This window comes from Megalobrama amblycephala, linkage group LG2 (genome assembly GCF_018812025.1).
Source record: "Megalobrama amblycephala isolate DHTTF-2021 linkage group LG2, ASM1881202v1, whole genome shotgun sequence".
Lineage (NCBI taxonomy): Eukaryota > Metazoa > Chordata > Actinopteri > Cypriniformes > Xenocyprididae > Megalobrama > Megalobrama amblycephala.
The window spans coordinates 23,686,062-23,712,363 of NC_063045.1; the positions used below are offsets into that span (position 1 = coordinate 23,686,062).

The window sequence follows — 26,302 nt, forward strand, 5'->3', positions numbered from 1 at the left end:
TGTAATTTAACCTTTTTATCACACTTTTTGTGTCTTTATTAATGTCTTCTTTATATTTTAAAATGGCTTTCTTGCACGACGGCCATCATATGTGGCATCAAAAACTTTTTAAAAAGTTAGTAACAGTCCCAGCATCAAATAGTGAAATGTATAAACTGGCTCTTCCTGCAGCTGAATCTGACCGAAGCTTTAATGAGACTCTCTGTAGGTTTTCAGTTACCAATGGCCCACTTATTCAGACAGATGATATTAAAGTAGAGATGTTCTTGTCTGTGGTTCAGGTAAAGGCTGTCCAGCTCAAAATGCCTGAGGTGCTGTGATGGTTCCCCTTACCTATCAGTATCACTCATGTATTTGGCAGATGCAGCTCACACAGCAAAAGTATACACAACTGTGCCATTGCTACTGAAGTGCTCTACCAGGTGAGCTAAAGGAATCCCTCTGCAAGCACAATATATATATATATATATATATATATTATATATATATATATATATATATATATATATATATATATATATATATATATTGTGTGTGTGTGTGTGTAAAACTATTGAAGCGAATAGTTGCGGCCATTGACCAGTGGCGGCGCTGTTGAGCACAGACGAGGAGCTGCAGCAGTGATGCGGGTTGGAGGCGCGATTTTCTGAACACAGGAAGCGGGCGCTTTAAGAAGACGCTCTGCTGCCGCAAACGGGAGGCAGGCCGGTGTTTTTCCACAACTGATGTCTAATGGTCACCCATGTTGAGAGACAAAGGTCAGAAAAAAAAGCTCATAAACTAAATGTACCGCTGCCGCTGTTATTCAGCACCCAGTCGCCGCACAATACAGAAGGAACAAGACCGTTTCAAAGGAATTAAAGGACAAAAACAGTAAAGGTAACGTAATTCTCTCCTGTTTGTTTGCCGTGTTAGTTTAATACATCGATGCGAGATCACATGCGGTTTTATTTAAATTTTTGATTATTTTAGATATTTTGCTAATCTTTTTTTTTCCCCCCTTTTTTTCCAAACATTACTTGAAAATGAAATCTTTTGTTTTAGTTGACAAGGTATCCAGGAAGTAGTTTAACAGTTTATTTAGAAGATTTTGTTTCACGTTATTTTAAAGCTCATATGTGGAAGGTTATAATAATCCAGTCATTATTATTATATATAATAATTATGCTTATATAATAGTTTAATTCTTCCTAGTTTTTTTTTTTATTGTGATTTATGACAGCTATTTGAACTGGTGGTCTGTAAGTAGCAAAGACCGCTGTGATGTACTGCTGAACGCGTTTGTGTTGATGCTGTCACTTGTCATTGAGTTTCTTGCACTCCCACTCCAGATAAATATAACTGCTGACTGCATAGAGTTAAGAATAGACAGCTTAATGTCTCTCGACGAAAACCCGTATCTTGGGGGTTTTAAAACTAAGGGTTTTATCTGAGATATCCACCTCAACAAACATATAAGCTGATTTTACGTGATAAACGAACATTTTTCGCACATAAAGATGCGATTCTAGATGCAGCCTCATTGTTGATGAACCTGTTGAATGGGTTTTCAAGAAAACACACATTTTGCGAAAGTTTAATACGGATGCGCCTCTTCAAAGTTATCGGATGTTGGTTTTGTGACGCGTCTTTAATTGGCGACGGTTCACACAAGGACGCGTTCTTGCGTTCAAAAGCGAAACGAAATGGAACTGAAAGTAGCATGCAACTCATTTAAAAACCTTCAAAGGGGGCGTTTACATAAAAAAAACATTCTCGCGTCCGTTTATGATGTTTGTCCATCTTTTTTCCATGTAAACAACCGCTAGACGTTGGCCACTATTGAGGCGCGTCTCAGAATGTTGTCAGCGTCTCGCTTAAAGTTCCGCTTCTCTGAAAAACTCAGTTCCCAGTTAAACATAGTTAAAGCTTAGAAAAACCCGTCACTGTGAACGCGTTTCTAAAAGAACAGGATTTGTTTTAACTTCACACGCCCTATAAAAACGCGATGCTAAGCAACGAGATGCTACGAAACTAACAAATACAGTAGCTTTTCGCATGGAGCAGCATCCTAATAGAGATGAACCGGCAGTGCAATAGAGTAAAGAGAACTCTAGCAGACAGGTTCACCTCGTCTAGTACCCTACTTAGGGTTATGCGGCAGTCAGGCAGCTCACTAGCAGTCTAGAGCCTGGCTTAAACAAACACAATACAGGATACTGAGTTTAGGTTTCCGTGCACAAGCCAGCTTGCATACCTAGCACACTGATAAGGGTAACGGCCACTATGCATTTGGGACAGATGCCATTTTCTTTGCTAGGACGAAAACAGTTTAGTTATTGAATGTGTTGTCTTGCTATATCTTGGTGTGTCATAAAAGAGGACTGCAAATATGAGCCTATATCAGCTACTTTTTAATTGATGTCAGTATAAAAGTCAGACATGTTAACAAAGGCAATACTGTTTCATGACTGCCAGCAAACAGCTCTGCCCAGAATGTATAGACTTTGAACTCTTTCATCATGTTTTTTTTTTCTTTTCTTTTTTGATCAGGTTGTTTCTCTTTAATATAAACTTTGAGCCAAATTTCACATCTGTACAATGTAAAATTTCCACACACACACCAATATGCACAAGAGGAAGGACATCCATCACAGTACAGATTTTAAATTTTGCACAGTTCATTGACCCCGTTTAACCCTTTTAAACATCCATTTCATCACTTTTCTTTTTTTATGGACATGCAACAGTCACTGTACCCTTCATTTTCCACCCATAAATATGCATCTTGTTGCCACTTTGTGGAAGATACACATTTATAATGTAGTCCAGCTTCATTCTCTGTGCATTTATTTGGATTTTTTATTTTTTTTTCTCGTGTCTTCGGCTTGCAACTTGTTGTTTTGGTCAGGTGACAAATATTCCACTTGAAGTTGTAAATACACAAGGGTAAAAGTTCTTGGTGGAAACTGGAGAGGAATGACAGGAATCTGATCTGGTCTGGCTAGAGTACACTGACAAGTTTGACCAATTGACTTGATTTATGGCATAAACTTCCAGAGGATAAATTATGGTTTTCTGTTTTTGAATACAGGACAAATTAAAAGTCATTCTGACCCCATTAATGGTTATGATAATAAATAATACTTTTGAAATGAATTAAATACTTCTTTTTATAGTAACAAAGTCAATACATGTCTCCAAGGTCTAGTCATACTAGGACATGATAGTGCTAACAAAGAAAAGCCAACAGTGGGTAACCTTTAATTATTAAACAAGGTAATGCTTAACTCCTGAATTATCTCATTTATATATCATAAACAGCATACTGACCCTGAATCAACTGGGCTTGATTTTTAGTCAAAAGTTCTTAGCAACATGTACTATAAGGAAAGTGTTTTCATTATCGGACTGAGGACCGCCATGTGACCTCAAGGGGGTATATTAAAAATAAAAAAAAAATATATATAAGTAAATTATATTTTTAGGACTGTCCAAGTTAACTTGTCAATGTAAGATATACATTGCAATATATATATATTAAAAAAAAGACATCATGAAATTAATCACATTATATTTACAGCATTGATAGTACTGTATTAATAATGGTAAAAAATAAATACAGTGTCATCTTAATAAAAGTAAATATCCATATAATATTTTAATAATTTACTGTAGCTTTAGTACAGTGAGACTATAAAAACCAAATATTTCATTTAGAAAACATGTCTTCATATCACTGTCTTTCTCACATTGTAAAATTTTATATACATAAAAATATATTGCAGCCAATGTAATTTAGGATGGCTCCTTGCAAGGAATCAAAAAGTTTGACAACTTCTGCTTTAGAGGACAATAGTGGGACCACTTTGTTGAGCCCTGCAGCATGATGCAGATATAAGTGTCTTGACCTCCTGTGATTCAGTTTGGTTTACTAAGACTAGGCAGTGCATTAGAGCATAATGCGTCACGTCATAGATCACGTACAAGTTCAAGGGATTCAAACTCTGCTGTCAACAACTGACTTTAATGTTCATGACTTCAGTTTCATGCATCGTTGCTACATTGTGAGGTTTACATAAACGGCTAAGAGTGTGCTTCTAATGCTCTGGACGTTTATGTGGTAGAACGATTGCAGAAAGGGAGGAATTTAATGTGAGAGCACTCAGGAAATGTACATGGTTCTAAAATGGGACGTTACATAATGAGCCAAAGTGCCTCGTGCCGACTCTAGACCTGAAGTCTCCCTCGATAGTTGTGACTATGGAGCTCTCCTGCCGTTCCTGCATCTCAGCTGACATGACAAAGTCGATGGCCCAACAAATTCTTGATGGCCACAGGCTACATGACCTATAGATGCGGAAGAACAAATCACTTCCAATTAGGAGCTTCTTGGAGGCTATATAGATTGATTGCGGATTTCGGACTGAAGCAGCTACTTCTTCCACTGAAGAAAACTTGAGATTCTTGACCAGCTCTGTGCAATTCAAATCTATTGTTTCTACTTGTAAGTCAAACAGACTTAGTCAGTGTCCCAAAGTAGGCTGCCATGTGTCACAATTTTCACAGCATTCCAACATTGTGTGTTAAAAGGGCTAAAAATGCCAGCAGATCCTTTGTTCTGTTTTCTGAACAAATTGCCTGATCCAAAATTCATAGAAATGGTTCTGCTAGCACAAATCACCATTGTCCCTTTATCAGGGTTGCTCTGCCAAATGAAAAAGGCTGAGGAAACAAGTCGTACAATAGCCTTTTGTTACTTGCCACATTTAGCCCTATGCAAATGCACTGGGCCTTGAGTTTGCTTCGCTACTGACTGGGATCTAAGTCAGATTTGTCAATCAGTCAGAAATTGGGCTCTGTGTTCAAACCAGTTTACAAAAAGTGCATAATTACACTTTGAGTCCTTTGACTTCATTTCAGAGTATGCTTAGCTAAGGTACTTGTCTCGAAAGGAAAAGCTATTAATGGCAGGAGGCATGACAACAGCCGGGAAACCATCAGCTGTTCAAGTGAAATGCGACAGAGGTGTGGATTGCCGTCCACATGCTCTTGTTTGGCGTGTCTGCGGCTCGGGTTGCCACAAGTGGACGCCGCACATGCAAAGATAAATAGTTTCAGGTAGAACTCTGACACTTCTGGGGAGTGGAAATTTACCATCGAGCTGTCGCTCAGGTTATCCGCTGCTCCGAAGCTGCGACCAATCTACTGATTACTTTTAATTGTCTTAGTCTGTGGGCGGGTCGTGGTGTCACCTCGGCTTACACTGAGCCCCGGAGAGATTGGGGCCGTGCGGTCAGAGGTATGGTGTCTGCTGAGAGAACAACACAGACCAATTGGATTCAGCCATGAAGGAAATGTAAGTGAAAGGCAGCATGTGAATTCAGGGAATGTTTGGGTTTTGGGATAATGAGAAAGTTGTCAAATTTGAAGAAGAAAGTTAAAGATATGACTTTGTTGGTGTTTGTCATGTCGAATATTAGAAAGTTTATGGATGAGAAAGGTTTTTATAACTGAATTGGTTTTTATTGTCAGTTAAATTACTACCATTCACTCATGGGGAAAATAGCAGGAAAGAGCAACTTGAATCAATTCAACAAGGCTGAATTTGTGTTTTTTAACCCAGTAGTTTGCTTACTTTGACTCTCGGCCAGTAAAGTTTGTCACCACGGTGTTTTGAGTGGAAATGGAAAGTGTCTGGAGGATTTCACTCTAGTTATGTAACCGAATGTGTTTAAGTTGTAGAAAGCTCCTAAGCCTTTGAAATACACAGATTTAACCTACCTCGAGAGGATGATCGTAATTTCTTGAGCTTTTTAGACTTTTTTTTAGGCACTTTCAACTATTGTGTAACAGTCTTGTGTTGCCAAGTGAATGATTGTGTTGAAAAACTGAAAATATAACAGAAGCATCAGTTGAATGGCAGCGGTTTAGTGTTGTAAAAATAACCAAATTCTTTTAAAGCATTAGACCTTAAACCTCAGAAGAACAATTTAAATGAACTTAAGATGTCTAAACGTCATTACAATGTCATTGAACTGGTAGTCCTGGCATGCCGCCACACTTCAGGCTAGTAAGCATGTTTATTCAGTCGTATGTTTAGTAAAGCAACGGAAAAGAGAATATACACGTATTTATTGATTGTCAAACACACCATGGATTCTCCCCCCTTTCCGTCTCCTTGAGAGCTGGAAAAAAAGCAGGTTTGTGCTGAAGAAACTGGCCTCACAGTGGGGCTATAGTTTGTTCAAGCGTTGCCAGGCTGTAAGGGAGTCTGGAACGGGTAGGGATGTTGGAGCCGACTTTGGTATCTTACTCTCTGGGATTTATCTTAGGGGCTCCATGGCAAGTTTGGCTCATACTTTGAAACAGAAGACGCCAAGCCTGACATAATTACACCATCCTTGAATAAAATCCTGACAGTGTAAACACTGTGTTAGTTAAAGGGACATGGGCAGGATAAACGCATACCAGATCTGCAGCAAAACCGCATTTTTTAATTAAATCGGCTTTAATTTATGTGCGATTGGTTTCCTTGCGGGCCTTAATGTATTTTGAGTAAAACTTGTATTTTATCCATCAGATTATATGGATTGGATTGTAGAAAGTTCTTTCTTAAGGGCAAAAATTATTTTTCTTACATTTATCCTGTCTTGTTTTCCAGTAATATCAAGTATAAATGAAAACCAATGATTTTACTTGGACAAAAGGACTGAATATTTTGTACAAATGGGTTTTTAGTCCACCAGTCATTCAAAACAAGACCATTTTGATTTCATGCTGACTCTAAACTAGTTGGTGTTAAGTGCTGATGTATTTTCCTACATGTCAACTATGTGGTTATCTCTTGGCATCATTTTTTGTTGACTACAGACACACTTCACAAACAACAAAGAAATCAACGATTCTTATCAGTTTTATGACTATGTTTATTGTACCATTGGTCGTAGTTAGGATATTGTACCTCGTATCACGATGCGATCTAAAAAGTTTCTTGCAGTTGTATTGTACATGAAGATTTCCTGTGTTCAAACCACACAAAGGTGCCGTTACTTCAATCATGTTAACCATCACGTTATCCTCTCGTGTTAACATTTCTCACGTCTGGCTAAGCAGCTGTTCTAAATTAACTATTTATGTTTGCCCTAATTATAAATGTTTTAGAAAACCGTTGAAATGCGATGTGATCTTTTTGGTGTCTGAACCTAAGGCCTTTGGGGTTCAGTGAAGAGTTTTGACCCTTTGTTTTCTTCTCCTTTAGCATGGCTCAGAAGGAGAAACTCCAGTGTCTAAAGGACTTCCACAAAGACATTCTGAAACCCTCCCCAGGAAAGAGCCCTGGCACAAGGCCGGAGGATGAAGCCGAGGGAAAACACCCCCAAAGGGAAAAGTGGGCTAGCAAGCTTGACTTTCTTCTGTCAGTCGCCGGGGGCTTTGTTGGTTTAGGCAACGTTTGGCGGTTCCCGTACCTCTGCTACAAGAATGGCGGAGGTGAGAATATTTGTTGATACTTTTGGACTTTAACCACTGATGTGACAGTTCATGTCATTTTTTTGAATCTGCTCCAAAGGACATAGATTGGATGGGTTCACCCAGAAATGAAAAATTCTGTCATTGTCGCCATCATGTTGTTTCAAACCCAAATGATACTCTTTCTTCTGTAGGCTTCTGTATGGCTTTGAAAAACTTAGAAGACAAAAACAGAAACTTTGTTTGAGGGACAGGCTGAAATTTAATTGTTTGCTTGTTTAAGCTCTCAAGTCTCATGTTACATCATGGGTTTTCATGTGTCTCATGACCAATCACAATGCATTTAATATGTGCAAATGAGATTTGAGAGTGAATAACAGCTTAAATTTTGGTATGTTTTCATACAGTTAGACTTTTTTTATGGTGCTTTTTTGACAGTACATTAATATCCACTTGTGTTATATGAAAAAAAGGGCAGATCAGACATTATGAAAATTATATTGTTATACTGAATAAAGTAAAACATTTGGAACTTAATTTTGAGAACCTTTAAGGCTTAATTATTAGTACACTCTCAGAACAACTGTAATCATGCAAAAACTTTGGATAAAAAAAACAGATACGCCTTTACAGTATCTTCATAAAGAGAACCCTTAGATTTTGCCTTACATTTCCAAATGTACAACAGTCACTGGCACATAACTGTCATGACACTCACTTTCTTCACAACAACAGAAGAACAAAAAAAGAATGTGAGCAAGTGTCAAAGCCTTAGACTGTACAGGCCGAACTCCATGAGGAATAAGAGTTAAACACTAAACCAGTGGTTAATAGGATATAATAATTGACAGAATTAAGTGAGTCTTCTCTTGGCTCCCTTTAGGTGCTTTTCTCATCCCATACTTCATTTTCCTGTTCGGCGGAGGACTGCCTGTGTTCTTCCTGGAGGTGGCGCTCGGTCAGTTCACCTCTGAGGGAGGAATCACCTGTTGGGAGAAACTTTGCCCCATATTTACAGGTAAGTTTCTTGATCAGGTATTTTCTTTACCAGAGAATAAATAAAACTAACAGTAAAACTAAAAATAATTCTTGGAACAGGACAAAACTGTAAGCAGTTTATTTCTCAACTAAAAGTAAGCAATGAATACTTATACATTATAATTTGTGGTAAGGATCAAAGAGATCTTTTAACAGTATATTTAATGGCTGTCAATGGAGAACGATTCATTTTTGCTGTCAGATGGTGTAGTTATGGCATCTACCAGCAGGGGCAAATGGGGCCTTGCCAACCACCCTGACCCCTTCATAAGGACACAGAGTGGGAGGTGTGTCACAGATACCACCAGCTGTATCTGAGACATACAGGTTTCATGTGGACTGTCTGATAGGAAATACATATCTCATTTAATACCAGAGCAGAAAAGATCATATGTTTACAAAAATAGCAATTAGGGTTAACCCTATCTTCTTTGCCTCTCAGAGCCACTGACAAGTATCATTTCGTTAAAAATACTAGGACTAGTAAATCTACCGACAGTGATGAATAATGCACATTTTCAAAACTTTGAAAAAATTTGATTATTTTGTTAATTGATAAATTCCTACACTTTCACAATTATTGTAACTGCATATGTATCTCTGAAAATGTTTACATTTAAGCTTAACCAATAAAGAATCCTGTTCATTTGAACATCAGACACATCACATGGTCTTAAGGCAAAGCTGGGCTTCCAGGTGGGACAAATTACATGACTTACAGCTCATTGTCCAAGTATATCACATACTTTTTTTTAAAGCTAATAGCAATTATTATTCTCTCAAAAATTCCCATTGAAGCATGGCTGTATCCGCTAATTGTTACTGAGATATTAATGTAGACATAAGCAGATAATGTTAACTGAAAGAACACCAGTGCTATGAAACTTGACACCTTTACTCGCTATAATATTGACATGCACCAAGAAAGTTATGTCTACTTAGATAAACATGTAGTTGCCACATGTTGAATGAAATTGTACAGTCTTAAATCACTCACTGTTGGTGTATTTTAATGTCAGCTGTCTGTTAATTGCAGCCTGTCTTCTTACTACTCTAGGGACCAGTAGTAGTTTCATTTTCAGCCTGGCTAGTAGCAGAGACACATCAGCAGCTGACAATTAATTTATTGGCTAAGAAGGCCAGCTGTTCATGAGCAGTAGCTTGCATAATCAGACCTCTCTTCTGCTTGTGTAGTGGCTAAAGCTGAAGTCTACTGATCAAAAGGGTGCTGGTTCGAGTCCCACAAAAAGCAAGTCACTATTGAACGCTTAAAAAAGGCACCAAAACCCACTCAGAGGAATTGTCCAGCTAAATTTCCACTGAAATATCTCTTATATAACAAAGAGCATAAACATGTCTTCTGGCCATAGATTCATTACTTATTTAAACAGAGTTTACCAGTGAGCAATCATTACATGAAAACTGCTGAATTACACACATCCAGTAAATGAGGTGACAGCTTTGGTCTGGTTTGCTTTCCAGTCAGCCTGGCCAACATTGATTTACACAGTTCAGACTCTGAACCAATGTCTTACATCACTTTCCTCTAACTCTGGACAAGATTATTCCATGTTTATACAGCAAGGCAAGAAGGTCTCATAGACATTTGACACTTATTTAGCTGTTTTCACGCTCCACTGAAGCACAACTCCTTTCATTGCTTTCATTAAGGTTATAATAACAAATCGCAAACATTTTGCACAACTACCACATGCTGAGTCAGTCCAGTGTGCCATCAGCTTAATGTCGACATTCCTTTCATTGTACAGGTATCGGCTATGCGTCCATCGTGATTGTTTCTCTGCTGAACATCTACTACATTGTGATTCTGGCCTGGGGCTTGTACTACCTGTTCCAGTGCTTTCAGCCAGAGCTCCCCTGGGCAAGCTGCAACAACAAATGGAACACAGAAAACTGCGTGGAGGATACCCTCCGCAAGAACAAGACACTCTGGGGGGCTGCAAATGCCACTAACTTCACTTCTCCCGTCACCGAGTTCTGGGAGTAAGTATTGAGTACAAATTTGTTGTGCACTTTGAAAGCCATTCAAATCCAGAAAAGTTTTTGTGAAGATTGCCTTATTTATCTGTACAGTTGTCCTCAGTCACTCCCAAAGACTTTGGTGCTCCTTTCCCCTCTTAGTGACATTCTCAATGTAAATATCTATCTTATGGAACTTGCATAATGTTTGGGGTATTCAACCCTGGTACTGGAGATCCATTGTCCTGAAAAGTTTAGATTCAATCCCTGGCTGTAATTTTATCCCAAAGTAATCCCACAGACTTTGGTTATCTTGTTCAGGTATAATTGACTGGGGAGTGGGTTTTTAGGAGCAGGGTTGAATGTCCATGTGGTAGTAGTAGTAGTAGTAGTGTTAAAGCTTTAAACAGACTGAAGAGTCTAGACCAGCAATGGGCAACTTCGGGCCTGGACGGCCACTGTCCTGCAGAACTTAACTCTATCCCTAATCAAACACACCTGCCTGTAATTTTCAAGCAATCCTGGAGACTTAGGTGAGATTTTTCAGGTGTGTTTGATTAGGGATGGAGCTAAAAGCAGTGCAGTGGCCCTCCAGGATCGAAGTTGCCCATCTCACCTGCAGGAGAGCCATCTTCAAACACAGTTTAGATCCAACCCTAATTAAACACACATGAAGCTTCTCAGGATTACAAGATATTTCCAGACAGGTGTGATGGAGCAGGTTAAAGCTAAACTCTGCTGGAAGGTGGCTCTCTAGGTGCTCCCTAAGGACTGGATGCCCTGATTTAGCAGAAGCTAGTGGTGGTATTATTACTTGGCAGGTGTATCCAACTATTCTTCTGGAGGGCTACAATCCTGCAGAGTTTATGCTGCTCTCATGCCACCTCGAATTTACCGGAATCTTGAAATGACAACACGTGATGTTATATTCAGAGCTGTTCAAGCTGCTCCCAGCTTACAAGCTGTAATTACGAGCTCTACGAGGACGTGAACACTTTTTATGAGCCAGAATTTCGTAGTTACAGGAATTATGATATGGTGTGAACGCACCATAAGCTCCAACCCTAATCAAACACACCTGAACCATCTAATCAAGTTGTTCAGGATTAATTGAGAATTGCAGGCAGGTGTTAAGCCTGGGATACACTGCATGATTTTTGGCTGTCCCAGACGAAAGATTGCCATCGTGAAAGAATCATGGTGATTTCTGTGATCGTGGCTATGTCGTACAATGAGAGAGGTTCAAAGACGCCCGTTTTCCCGGTCTTGTGACCAAAGATAGCCTACGATAGTTTTCTGACAGTGTCAGAAATTCAGCATGATCTATGCAAAGTGTGTTTGCTGCTAGGACCTACGTCTACTGACTAGCCAATAAAAATGCAACATGAAATCAATGTGACATGGCCAAAACTTAAAACTGGTTACCTCAAGCTCTTTTCCCTTCTTCTTTCGACGTTTCCTTTTTATTTTCAGCACACATAAAATCTACAACTGCCAAAGTGTGATTCAACATGGTGTTTTGTTTACCATGTTGTTTAGTGCATGCTGATGATGTTTTATTCTTCTATAGAAACTTGCATCGTAGCCTACGAGTCAACAGGTGTCATGATCGTACAGTCTACATGCATGTCGTACCCAAGTTTAATATATCCATGTCGCACAGTGTGATAATGATCTTATAGGATTGCTAAAATCGTGCAGTGTATCCAGGGCTTTAGGCAGGGTTGGAATTGAAGCCTGAAGCAAGGTTGCCCTCCAGGAGCTGGTTTGCCTATATCCCTGCTCTATGATGACTTTTTGTTCTGACTGGTTCTTAAACTTCTTTCTCTGTAGAGAACTCATCTGTCCTTTGTATATTGTATAACTTCTCTGATTATTTAAATAGTAGCTCCTTAAATAGCCTCAAGGGCTTCAGAGGGTCTCACCGGCAAACATTCTTTCCACCACAGGCGAAATGTCCTCAGCATCTCTGATGGTATCGAGGATGTGGGTCATATTAAATGGGACCTGGCTCTGTGTCTGCTCGCTGTGTGGGTCATCTGTTTCTTCTGTATCTGGAAAGGTGTTAAGTCCACTGGGAAGGTGAGCTTGGTTGCATTACATGACTTTTTCAACTTCAGTCAGTTAGGACTACTCATATTAGTTTTTACAGTGTCATTGGAGTTCTAAGTAGCTAGGGAGATATGAATGCTACCTTAGTCAGTGTTGTAAACATAAACATAGCAGCCATTCCCTGGTGATTAGCAGCAATGGTAACTATAGCTTACCTCCTTCCTAATAGAGACTGTAAAGTCAATCAGCAGACACCTTCTCTTGACTTGGACACACATTCCCCTTGACCATGCAGTTGTGAATCTTATCATGAATTCTGCCAATACACGGTCACATTAGATTGCTCTATTGCAATGCTAGCATTATCTACTTTAAGAGAGATTTATTTACGCATTAAAGGCTGGTTCATGCTGCCCCAACAAATGCCAAAATTTCAAGTTGGCTGATGGATTTTATGTTGGGAAACATTGATCCAGCAAAACCCAATAACCATTGGAATTTGGTATTTGTTGGGGCATTGTGAACTAGCCTTTATAGAGTCCCTTTTTTCTTCACTTGAAGCCATTTTGATGTTTTTAAATTTGACTGAGTTTCATTAAAGGTGGCAAGTGAAAGATTACTTTCAGTTATTCATATAAAATTATGCATTTTTGTGAATGAGGTATTAGGCTGGAGAATTTTAAATATACTTGCACATATTAATGTTTTGATGTACTCTTTGGCATTGTGGTCATAACATAACATTTCTAGCCAAACCAAACATTAAATGATGTGCTGTTTTCCTACCATCTAGTACTCACTCTCTGACCAGAAAGCATATCCACTAAAGCCATTATGAATCTGTTAGTAAAGTTAAGCTGTAAATTGCATGTTAGCCTTGGAAATTGTTTTGACAGTATCATCTTAGAATGTTGGAAAGTATGACAAGTCTTATAAAGACCCTGTGAAAACGTTCTGCAGTTTTTTTTTAAATTAAATCACAAACAAAACTTGGGGGGTTTTTCATACAACCATAGCATCAAATTTAACCTCAGTGTTCTTGACTTTTCTGCTTAGGTTGTGTACGTCACGGCAACATTCCCATTTGTCATGTTAATTGTTCTGCTTGTACGGGGAGTCACTCTTCCTGGGGCAGCCGAAGGCATCAAATTTTATCTGTACCCAAATGTGACTCGCCTCAGAGACCCAGAGGTAAGATCTCATAGCTATTAACATGTCTTCTCAAGAGGCTTTATAATATCACTCACCCACTGAAATTTGAATCCACACTATCTGAAGTGCCTCTAACACACCTATTTGGTCTTTATGGCTATCAGCCTTGCTGAAAAGACCATCATAGCTGGTTCCTAGCATATGTTTTGGACACTGGTCCCTATCAGGCTTCTTAACCAGCTTGACCAAAAAAGGCTACCTTGGTCAACTAGCTTCAACAGAAAGGCTAACTGTTGGTTGACCAACTTCAAAAGCTAGGTGAATAACATGGCTATGCTAGTCCACCAGCTACCAAATTAAACTGAACCAATATAAATCAGCCATCTAAGATGAACTATTTAGCAGGAAAAGTGCTGTTTACACTTGCCGACATAATGTACACCAGTGACCCTCCGCAACTTAAAACCAGAATAAACTTCGGATATACAGTTTACAGAGATAAACCCAAGATGTGCAAAAGATTCGACATAAATAAAGCTCATGATGGCCTCAGTCAGAAAGCTACAAATCTAAACATGACATGCAGTTGTTGAAACAATTTATATTAGTTCTTGATGGTGTATACAGTTCTGGAGGACCTACAAGAGGCAGAACGCATGCAAATATTTGAGTTTGGTCAATTCATGTTGTCAGTCAACGAATGGTTTGGCGTCTCATGTCTAGGTGTGGATCGATGCAGGGACACAGATTTTCTTCTCCTACGCCATCTGTCTTGGAGCCATGACATCACTGGGAAGCTACAACAAGTACAAATACAACTGCTACAGGTGGGTTTCGACGGCCCAAGGGCGGGAGGGAGGCTTAGTCCAGTGAACGGGCAAAGTGGGAACGTAGGGTACCTTTGTGTTAATTAACAAACTCCATGACATATGTGTGACATAGGGACTGTTTGCTGCTGGGAGGCCTGAACAGCGCTACCAGTTTTGTGTCTGGCTTCGCAATATTTTCCGTCCTGGGCTTCATGGCACAAGAGCAAGGGGTGGACATAGCCGATGTGGCAGAGTCAGGTACGAGGGTCAAGTAGCAGTGATGGTGGGCACTGCTGCTGCAAATAACAACATGAAAAAGTTTGGTCAACCCTGTAGTGAAAAACGGCGGCAATAAGCGACGACAATAAACGATTCGGGGGCCAATAAAACTAGTTCCTGGACCTAGGACTAAAAAGAAAGCATAAAATTCGGAACCTTCACCATCATTCAGCAGACAATAAACCAAAATGAATTAATGTAGAAGGTCTCTCGGTGGGAAGTGGAATTTGCTTGGAATCGACTATAGAACTGAATGGAGAAAACATTCTTGGAGCCACTGGGAACATTAAGTCCTAGTCCACTAATGGACTAATCAACAGTTGTGTGAAAAAGCATTGATTTAGCTTTGATCGCTGTTCAGTTGGTTTCCACAGGTGACCCTAATCAAGAAGCATCTTGTGCCAAGTTCAGGATAAAGGCAATTTAGAACAGGCTTTTTGGAGAGTTTCAGTTTAAGTCCTCAAGAACTCTTTTTGCAATTTAATTAAGGTCGCCATGTCAGTTCCTATTGGTTCCTTTTTCTACCCTGGACACACCACACTACACTACATGGCCAAAACTATGTTTACACCTACGTCTAATTAATGGGTTTGGCTATTTCAGCTACACCCTTAAATTACTATCAGGTGCCTGAAGTGAAGCATGCAACCATGCATCTCCTTAAGAATGGTTTACTGAGTCTGGTGTGGAAGGACTTGACTGCCATGCACAAAGCGAGCACCTATTGGATGTACTGGAACTTGACCTCACTGATGTCTAAATGGGAGCAAATCTCTGTTCCAACATCTACTGGAATGCCTTCCCAGAAGAGTGGAAGCTTATTATTAATGCTCATGGTTTTTGAAGTAAATGTTCAACAAGTGCTGTGCATGATGTGATGTGAAGGCCAAGTATGGTAACCCATACTCGGAATTTGTCCTCTGCATTTAACCCATTCAAGTTAGTGCACACACTTTAGGAGCAGTGAGTAGTGAACACACACAGCAAACTGTGGACATACACCCCTGGAGCAGTGGGCAGCCATTTTGCTGCGGCGCCCAGGGAGCAATAGGGGGTTAGGTGCCTTGCTTAAGGGCACCTCAGTTGTGGGTATTGAGGGTGGAAGAGGGTGCTGTTCATTCACTCCCCCACCTACATTTTGCCTGCCAGTATTAAGAATCAAGCCCGCAACCTTCGAGTTACAAGTCTGACTCTCTAACCATTAGGCCATGACTGCCCCTATGGGTGAGATGTTCTGGTTTCTACATACTTTTGGCCATCTAGTGCGTTTCTCGAAATTGTTCTTTATTTTTCATGCTGTATTAAGATGTCCTGTGGTTCAGATTTATTTTCAGTAAGTCTCATGGTGAGAGAGATCAGTTGATCTATAGATTGCTTTCAAGTTCAAGGTTTTCCAAATGTCTAGTCCTCTGCACTGTTCCTTCTTTGGCCCTCCTCTGTGGAGACATTGGTCTAAGTATGTCTGGCTCAAGCGAGGTGCACAAAACATACATCTTTATCAATTTGTTTATAAGACATGCAAACCCAAACTTTACTTGAACTTCCGTGCATATCAGCACAATTACGGTTGTGTGAAGCCACAGGATCCTTATCAGGGAGTCTTTCAGGATGAATTGGTTGAATACATTTCTAAACATTACAAATGCCAAGAAGCTAAAAGGAGCTTTTTGCAGAAAAGAAGTCAATTTTGGGGAGGTCAGTCTCGGACACATCAACCTGACTCTGCAGAAAGTGCATTTTATTATACTTTGACATTGATGCTCTGTTACTTTGATCATTGTTTTAATTTGTTCTTTGGTTTTACTATATATGCGTTGTGCTTGTTCTTGTATTTAACCTCTATTGAACAGATTGAATTCTACATTTGATGTTGCAGTAATGTTAGCAAGCAAAGATGTTTGTTTTGGGGATGTGCCCAAAGTTGAATTCTGAATTGAATTCGGAAAATAAATGACGGATTCTACTGAGCCCCTAAATGGACATGGTGAAGAAATTGGCGATCATGAATATGCTGTGTATAGGGAGCACCGTACTGATGACACATTTTATAAGATGTTTGTCAATGACGCTCAGGATCTGCTGCACACCAAATCCTCCTCCATTGTCCTGTCAGTCATCTCTCCTTACTATCTTCACGTGATAAGTGAAATATGATGTACTTTAATGTAACCGACTACCACAGCAAGCCTAACCATGTCCGTTTAGGGGCTTGGTATAATGCGCTGTTCATTTCCTGTGCCTTTTTCTAATTCGAAATTCAGCTTGGGGCACATCCCTAGTTTGTATGTTGGCTCGAATCTCTGAAGTTGTTCTATGTGGTGTTGAATATGTAACCTGTAGTGTTATACAGGGGAAATACCACATCGCTGATCAAACCTTTTCTAGATTTGGAAACAGCTGAATTTAACATCAAGATGCTAATTTTGCCAGAAGATGCAATGAAACTGGACTTACAACGAACCACTGGCAGTAATTTTGCCTGGCTTGATCGCTTTGTCCTGTAGATACTCGCTCCTTTTTTCTTTCATGTCTCCTTTTGGTCTGTGCCAACGACGAAACGCACCGCAACGGCATAGATCAAAGTGTGCAAATTGCTAGCCTTGCTAATTGTGTTCTCTCCACTCCCCCACCTCCCTCTGTTCTCTTCCCAATAGGTCCTGGATTGGCCTTCATTGCTTACCCTAAAGCTGTGTCTATGATGCCACTGCCTACGTTTTGGGCCATTCTTTTCTTCATCATGCTTCTGCTGTTGGGCCTCGACAGTCAGGTGAGGATCAAATGAATAAAATGGTATGCTAAACAACTTGAATACCACTAGTTTACAGGGTGGTAATGACAGCCAGACACTGATGTTGAACCCAGTCTGTGAACCTTTTAGAAAACATTTTTGGCGTAAAATGGCTGACTGCTAATTTCATAGCTAACATTTAAAGTGTTATACGCTTATCCTCATTAAATTTGAGCATCATGAAGACTTAACCCTCACACCTCTTTCTTTATCATTTACTTCTTATATTTGGACCACACTGAAACCCATCTAAAACCTACCCTTACGCCTGAAACGCACTCAACCTACACTTGCGCTTAAAAACCCTTTTAATCTGAAACCTAAAGTGTTGGGGGAGCTACTCTGAAACTGTAGTTTGACAAGCTACAAGCTACTCAACTTTGTTGGCAGCTTATTGGCCATACAGCAGTTGGAGTCCAGTACTATCATATTTCTTGGTCCTAGTGAAATTAAACACTCTGCTAAATCAGTGCCCATCCACATCCAGGGAGTCCACTAAATCAGGGTGTGGTGTTTGGACTGTTAAAATAAATATGCTTATCTAAAATAATATTCATGCAGCTGTGCTGGATGACATTGAAAGGGGTACTATGTATAGTACTACTTAAACTAATAGATATCTTTCATTACAGTATTTCATAACTTTTATAGACCATTTAAGCTGAAGCTCAAGTGTCTATTGAAACAGGAAATTAAAAATTAAATTAAAAATTAAATCTTTAATTTTTAAGAGTGCACTACCATCAACTCTAATAGTCAAGAACTAAAAGCCACAAACTTGGTGGGTTTATGATTAAAAAACCTTTTCAGCTCGAGTCTGCACACTACAAACCTGCTTGCGCTAACAATGTTTCTTTTTCTTTTCCCAGTTTGTCGAAGTGGAAGGGCAGATCACATCCCTAGTGGATCTGTATCCATCCTTCCTACGGAAGGGTTATCGGCGTGAAATCTTCATAGCTATAGTCTGTTTTGTGAGCTACCTGTTGGGACTTACCATGGTCACCGAGGTAAGTACAACAGTCCTTTTTTACACGTTTATGAAGCATTTCCCTTCCAAATCCATACTAATTCTAGTCTTTACCACTTTGCCAACATATTGGACCAGCTGGTTTCTCCTGGCTAAATAAAGAGTGTATCAAATGCAGCTTAGTTGAATGGTCAGGCACCATATGTTTTCCTTTCAGGATTTTAGTGACATTGTCATTTGATAGTATGTGGCCCTCAACCAAACCCTCAGTTCGTGTTCTCAAGAAGAACGCCACACTCATGCCAGATCTACTGCCCAAGCTCTCTCCCATAAGGAAGAGTCTTCTACTCCGAGCAGTTGCCTTATCACTCCCACTTCCATGTCTTTTTATGGACGTCCTGACCTGCTTTGAGCAGTGATAATTCCATAGAGGAGTCTCACTGCTATACTAGGAGATCCGGCCTGGTCTGACAATACACATCTAAGATTCCTCTGGCCCCCTTCAAATCTCGGCCCTCTGATTGCTAAGCCCCCAGAACAGCGATAAACTGGGAATGCTATTCTGTGGCTTGAGCCACACAGTGTCCCATTTTTTTTCCATGACATAATGTCTTATGTCACCCCTGAATGCATTGTGCAACAAATGTTTTTGTTACCAAAAGAAAACTAGTCAAGTGTTTCGCCAACCCCTGGTATTACAGTCCTCTATTGTGTCAGCTTTGCAATTATAGCATGTATTAGAACCTACTCACTTTTTCAATAGTTTCTGTGTCTGTTTTTCAGGGTGGCATGTATGTGTTTCAACTCTTTGACTACTATGCAGCCAGTGGCGTGTGCCTTTTATGGGTTGCATTCTTTGAATGTATTGCTGTAGCCTGGGTTTATGGTGAGTACAACAAGTGAACAGAAAATGTAACCGTCATAATGGTGTACTGTAGCAGGCACTTCCCATGATTGGTACAAATTTAGTGTGCCATTACTTTAAAATGAAAAATCCTGTTACTGTTGTTTTCAACAGTAAAAATGCAAGGTTTGGTTGTATCCCACATTTTGTGTTCAATCCTGTTACTGCATGATCCCCCCCCCATAACAAATAATAATTCTTAAAATTGTGATACCTAAGAAGAAAAAGTCATTTGGACCCTTTATACAGCATGATCTCATGCCACTTTCTCACTTTTTTTTACACAAATTGAGTGTTGACTTAATTCATTATATTCAGCCATTCAACCCTGTAACTGAAGTTATTGTAAGAAAATAAGTTCAAACATATCTGAGTTTATAACTACAAATCAACATTTGATCTCTAAATAGCTTGCCCCTTCTGAGTAACAGAGTAATTTAAGCTAAATCTGCAACCCTGTTACCACATGATTTCACCCCTATTATAAATGACCTTTAAAATTGTTATACTCTTATATAATCTTTATAATTGTTATTAAGTAAAAGCCATTTGAACCCTGTCTACAACATGGTCTCATACTGTTTTCTTTGAATGTTCACTTTTTTTTTTTTTTAAAGCTATTCAAACCTGTTACAAAGTTATTTAAGATCAAACAAATATGTATACAAATCAATATTTGACCCCTAACTAGCTCACCACTGCTGAATAATTTAGGTTAAATATGCAACCTTGGTACTGCATGATTTTCCCTCATTACAAATAATAATCTTTAAAATTGTTATACCATAGAATTAAAACTCATTTGGAACCTCCAGTTACTCAGTTTAAGGAATTGGATCTCTCCCCTCCTCTCTGAATCTTTGTGACAGACTATGGATCAATTAGAGCAAATGATTTAGTGCCCAAATCAGGGTTTCTGCCGTACAGTTTAACCTAGTTCTGAGAGTGTACATAACGTCTTTTGTTCCCTGCTGTCATGACCTTGATTTCAAAATCTAAATGTGTCATGAATATGCCGGTATATGCCAACTTCCCTCGATAACAGAGCTGCTGCTGAGGTGGATTAAACCCTGCATGCAGGTAGATTTAGGTTAAATTACTGATATTATTTACTATGCAGGATTTTCCTGATGACATGCTGTACTGTTTGCACAATACACTAAAGAGCTAGAGCACAACATTTTTTTTAAATTGTTGTTTTCCCAGCCAACCCCAAACAAGACAACAGTTTGATAACCTACTAAAGTAATTCCCATCTTAAACAATGCAGTATGTTTGTTCCAGTCTATGTACACTGTTGGATCATGTGTTAATGCTTTTGAATTTCGTACCTGAACACACTCCTTCTCTTCAAAGGTGCTGATAATTTCTATGATGCGATTGAGGAGATGATTGGTTACAGACCAAATCCCTGGATGAAGTGGAGTTGGACTGTAGTCACACCTTTTCTGTGTGTGGTAAGTTCTTTATAGAGAAAGATCCCTTAAAACAGGCTAATAGATGTATTGTGTTAATAAAAAAACAGTGAGAAATGCACCTCCACAGATGATCTTAGGCCCCCTACACAGTATGTTTCCTAAAATGAAACATTGAAAGAACCTATGAAAGGGTATTTTACACAGTTGAATTTGAGATTGTGTGCTTTTCTACCCTCCCCCCTATGGCTACACATGCAAATACCGCTTTTCCGCTTTGGATTTGCTGCAAAAATCCGGCTCCCATCTCACTGTAACAGAGCTCCAGATGGGGTGACCATCTGCCTGGCCAACAGAATGAATGGAAGGAGCTAAGGACAAGTGCAGGATTAGTTTCCATGAGATCATGAATGTTTTTCTGTGAACATTATAGGACTATAAGGAAAAAAGAAATCCATTCCTTATGTACAGCCATAAAGCTTTTAAAGACTGAGGAAACTTTTTATCTTCCTTTAAATTAGATTGCTCTTTTGCGGTGTATTAACCTGTTTAGTCATTTTGGAAACTTGGTGGACTCTTGCATGATCGGAACAAGATATTATTAATTTGAATCTGACAAAGAAAAACCTAGGCCATAATTAAAAAAAAAAAAAAAAAAAAAAAAAAAAAAAAAAAAAAAAATTACACACACACACACACTACAAAGATCGATTGAGCATATTTTAGGACCTATTATTTATTATATTATATTATTAAATCGCAAATTAATGTTAATTTTTACTAAATAAATCTGTTTTTATTATAATTATGTATCATTATTAAACAAAAATAGCAAAATAGCCATAAATAGTATGTATTATTGATTAAATTATAAAAATCTAAAGTAAAATGATAAACAATGCCATTTATTTTATTTAATATTATTAATACATAGCAAATAAATAACTATAGTAATATTATTTTATATTATAGTATTATATTATAGTAATTTTATAAATATAATTAAATAAATAGCAAAAGTACATATTGATTAAAATAAATTTAATCGATATATACTATTTGTTATTTTACATGCAATAGTATTATTATTTTATTATTATTGATAATAATAGCAAATAAAATATTTATATTTGATATATTATTAAATAAATAGCAAAAGTATGTATCGATTAAATTATCTGAATTAAAATAATTATAATAAACATTTAAATAACGTTTATTATAAATATTTTATTTTTTCTTAATTTAATCAATATATACTTTTGCTATTTAATAATACATAGCAAATAAAATAATGTTCATAATATTTATTATTTAATTTTAATACTTTTTAAAAAATATTTTATGTATTATTAAATAAATAGCAAAAGTATGTATTGATTTAAATAAATTAAAATAATTGTAATAAATAATTCTATTGCTAAATAACATTTACCATAATTATTTTAATCTTAAATAATATTTTTTTATTATTATTTTTCAATTTTTGTTTACAATTTTCATGAGATTCTCCTCTTAAAAGCTTTACGTGAATTTTAATTAGCTTGTGATCAATAACTCGCACAGTAATGGGAGATGGTACTTGCGTATTGAATGTTGGATCGAGTGTGCTGTGGTGACCCCTGCTTTGTCTTCTGCTGCAGGGATGTTTTGTCTTCTCATTGGTCAAGTATACCCCCTTGAGATACAACAAAGTCTACGAGTACCCAGATTGGTCCATTGGAGTCGGCTGGACCCTCGCCCTCGCGTCCATGATCTGCATACCTATGGTGGTTGTGATCAAAATCATTCAATCAGATGGACCCCTCATCGAGGTGAGTCAGTCGCACTAACCACAAACGTCAGATTTTTCCTCAACGGACAGGCCAATAACGTCACTTTACGTGTCCCTCCAGAGGATCAAAGCCGTGGCGGCACCCGTGAGGGGAGGGGCCAGTTCTTGCCCCCAAGAGTACCTGCCCAAGAGCAACGAGCTGGCGCAGCCCCTGGACCCCAACTGGAACGGAGGCTTGATGAAGCCCACCCACACCATCGTAGAAACTATGATGTGAACGCTCTCTGTGAGAGGATTCAAATGACCTGCTTTTCCATTATTTATATATATATATATATATATATATATATATATGTGATTCTATATACATATATTAAAATATACTCTGTAACTTTTGACATAGTCGTAGGACCAGGTTTACATTGCTACGCATCTGCACTAGGAGTCCTTGTTTTGTTTTTGTTTATTTTCTACAGAGGAAGTTACATTTTTCTGTCTGTATTTTAAATATTTTTTATCATAATACTATTATATTACTATTATTGTCGCTGTTATTAGACAGAGAACAGATCGCAACCAGCAGTATCATGACCGTAGAACCATGCCCGTTCTATTTTTGTAATTTTTATCTTGTACATATTGAAATCAAACTGAGCTGTGCTTATTTTTAGACAAGAATCATGGGGGGATACAATATATGAAAAATACAAAGGGCTCCGTAAACATGATTCGTGAAAAGTAACGTTAGTGTACAAAGATCTGAAAAAGCCACCCTCACCCTCGCCAACAGAGAATAGTCGTCTTTTAGGGATAACGGTCCTGGGGTGCGTTTCCGTACAACAACGTAACTGCACAACTACTAGTACTATGCATTGTTGAAGAAATCAACTAGCCAGTCATGACTGTTTGAGTCACGAAATTTGTCGTTCAACCATGTTGGTTAATGATGTCATGCATGTGGAGTAATAACTTCTTTTAATTAATCTGTTTGAATTCCAATTAATACCATTATTTTTTTTTTTGCTATAAATTACAGAAATAGCATCTAAGGACTAATTCTCATTTTCTCAGTTATTTTGCTTTAGAACGTAAGAACGATTGAATCTTGAATTAGAGCATGTACGCACACGCACACTCTTCAACAATGCATTCTTTTGACAACCTAAAAGATGTTAATGACATTTATATATTCGAAATAAAAGATATCGTCGTTCAATTCACACAACTTGCGATATTTTTGCGAATGTTCATTGGAACTATGGTTTAAAGAAACACTCATTGAACATGCTGATAACGACAGAACTTGCAACAATAGTTGGCTAACGATGCTTTTGGGAAACGCACCCCTGGATAGCTTTAAGTGTGTCCCAACAAACTGTTTAGACTTGAGATTGTGCTGTCCGGAAGACAGCCCTGATTGTTTTCAATGCACTAGGACACTACATTCTCCACATTGGTGCACCCTTTTAAAAGGACAGTTTGCGCATAAAATGAAAATTCACTCATCGTTGACACCCTCATTTCATCCCAAATCTGAATGACTATCATTTTTCTGGGGAACACAAAAGAAGGATGTTTCTCCATATAATGAAAGTCAATGAGATCCAAAACACTGACTTTCATTGTATGGAAGAAAGAAGAAAAAAAAACAAAAACACTGAAAAACTTTTCAAAATACCTTATTGTATATTCTGTAGAAGAAAGTACGTCATACAGGTTTGGAATGACAAGAGTGTTAACGATAATTTTCATTTTATGCTTAAAGTATCCCTTTAAGTCTAGCTGTTTTGTAAGTGTTCCTTTCTGATGTCACAAGTTGTACTTCGGAAATACGCATCACACTAATTCTTTAACAGTATCTCTTCCCTCTTTTAAAGATGTGTTCACATTGAGCGATGTGGTAGCAAATACAAGAACATGGGCGTCCATTCTCTTTGTGCAATTACCAAAAAACAAACAAACTTTTTTTTTTTTTTTTTTTTTTTTTTTTTTTTTTTAGATTTTGCACTTAGTATATCAGTACGGAGTCCTGCACATGACATGCAGGAAAAAATATGTATAGCGTGGACATGAATGAATTTGTTCCCACAACTTACTAATACATCAGCACGTTTTACTTATTCGTTCCCTCGTTTTAAGCTCATGATATAATAATTCGCTCCCTTGTTTTACTAAATTGTGTTCACACTGTAATGATTCGTTCCCTTGTTTTAGTTGAATCTAGTTCAACGTGGCCACAGTTTAGTAAAACGAGGAACTGAATTAAGTTGTGGGAATGAATTCTTAATTTGTGGCCACAATATATATTTTTAAGTAAATCGTGCACACAATATAAATATTCGCTTCCTTGTTTTACTAAATTGTAGCTACGTTGAACTAATTCATTCCCTCGTTTTGATTTAACTAAACGAATTAGATAGATGGTGGCCACGATTTACTAAAACAGGAGAATGAATTCTTAATTCGTGGCCACGATATAGATATATATTATATAAATACATTTTTTTTTTTTTTTATCTGCCTATCATGTGGGGTGCTCTGTAAATCAGGGCCTGATTTGAAGACATATCCACTGTGCTATTCATAAGTTGCCCTCATTGATTCTTAGGCACCAAATGCGTCCTTATTTTGAGGTGTCGAAATGTGAAGCTGCCTGGCAAGATTTTAAAACCATGTAGAATTCAGGGTAGTTTCTTACGTTTCCTTTTCATTTATATCAAGTCTGTTTATTTTTATTTCCAATCACATTTGCCTTTTGTATTCAAAAACATCACTGCATTCTGTTCAGCATTTACCAATAGATCTCATCCACAACTGTTAATCAATGAAAAAAGCTTGCTGCAAACTGTAATGTGCAATACTTTGTAGAATGATATGCATTGTTCCTGTCTTCTTCAGTTGGTACTTGGAGGTGTGGAATTACATATGATTTATAAGCCGTTGTAATATGTCAGAAACAATGAACAGGGGCCAATTTAAGCTGCCGTGAATGGTATGCTGAATTAACACCAAAAACTCAATGCAGATCTACTTACTGTGACAATTTATACTTTTTTTTTTTTTTAAATTAGAAAGTAAAGCTTAAATCTAAGGATTATGCCAATGTTATGGATTAAATTTATTGGATTTAATTTTATTTTTTAATTTTGACTTGGCCAAGTTAAAAAAACTCTAGCCAATCACAAAGGGAGAGGCTCAATTGATCTCAACAGCTTCTACATTGGTACCTTTGGGATACTTTCTTACAGAAGTGTAACTGCGAATTAAAATGTAAATGTTGAAAGAGGCACAATTCTTTAGCAATACAGAGATTAATTTGCAGTCTCAGGGTGTGTTTCAAAAACAGAGACTGATTTCCCGCTGTTGTACGTCTCTTTTAAACCCTTCCATTTTTGAAGAAGAGCTAAAGGGGGCAGTGTTTGTAAATGCAGGAAAACCTTTTTAAAGTAATGATTAGAAATGTTTTATTTTTTTATTTTAAGGATATCTGTAAGTAAAAAAGCAAGTGTATATCAATAAAAGATTTTACAGTACCCAAAAAAAGAAAAAACTAAAGAAAAATGGAAAAAAAGTTTTTATCTCTTAATAAACATTTATCTTTTAAAAACACTTCTGATTTTGTTGATTTGTGATATATTAATATGATAATCATACTGAAAGTTGGGGGAGGATTCTTTTGACTCTGGTCAGTAAGC

General features: G+C 37.9%; 1 protein-coding gene across 2 annotated transcripts; it reads left to right on the plus strand.

The window, feature by feature from the left end:
• The first annotated feature begins 673 nt into the window (after positions 1 to 673).
• On the plus strand, positions 674 to 26,216 carry slc6a6b (solute carrier family 6 member 6b). Of its 2 annotated transcripts, none has more exons than XM_048167237.1 (14): positions 674 to 879; positions 7,241 to 7,470; positions 8,333 to 8,467; positions 10,257 to 10,491; positions 12,417 to 12,549; positions 13,576 to 13,710; positions 14,395 to 14,498; positions 14,614 to 14,738; positions 17,414 to 17,526; positions 18,417 to 18,554; positions 19,298 to 19,400; positions 20,775 to 20,875; positions 22,477 to 22,647; positions 22,729 to 26,216. In XM_048167237.1, the coding sequence occupies exons 2-14, from the start codon at positions 7,242 to 7,244 to the stop codon at positions 22,882 to 22,884; spliced, it is 1,878 nt and encodes a 625-aa protein (XP_048023194.1). In that variant the 5' UTR covers positions 674 to 879; position 7,241; the 3' UTR covers positions 22,885 to 26,216. The 2 variants fall into 2 exon arrangements, with proteins under 2 accessions (XP_048023194.1, XP_048023187.1); XM_048167230.1 differs by lacking the exon at positions 674 to 879 and adding an exon at positions 5,174 to 5,338.
• The last annotated feature ends 86 nt before the right edge of the window (positions 26,217 to 26,302 follow it).

What these genes read in the sequence shown, in the direction of transcription:
- slc6a6b (XM_048167230.1), top strand. An exon ending in TACAAATACAACTGCTACAG is followed by an intron (nt 14,499 to 14,613) that starts GTGGGTTTCGAC and finishes TGTGTGACATAG; the next exon opens with GGACTGTTTGCTGCTGGGAG. An exon ending in TGCTGTAGCCTGGGTTTATG is followed by an intron (nt 19,401 to 20,774) that starts GTGAGTACAACA and finishes TTCTCTTCAAAG; the next exon opens with GTGCTGATAATTTCTATGAT.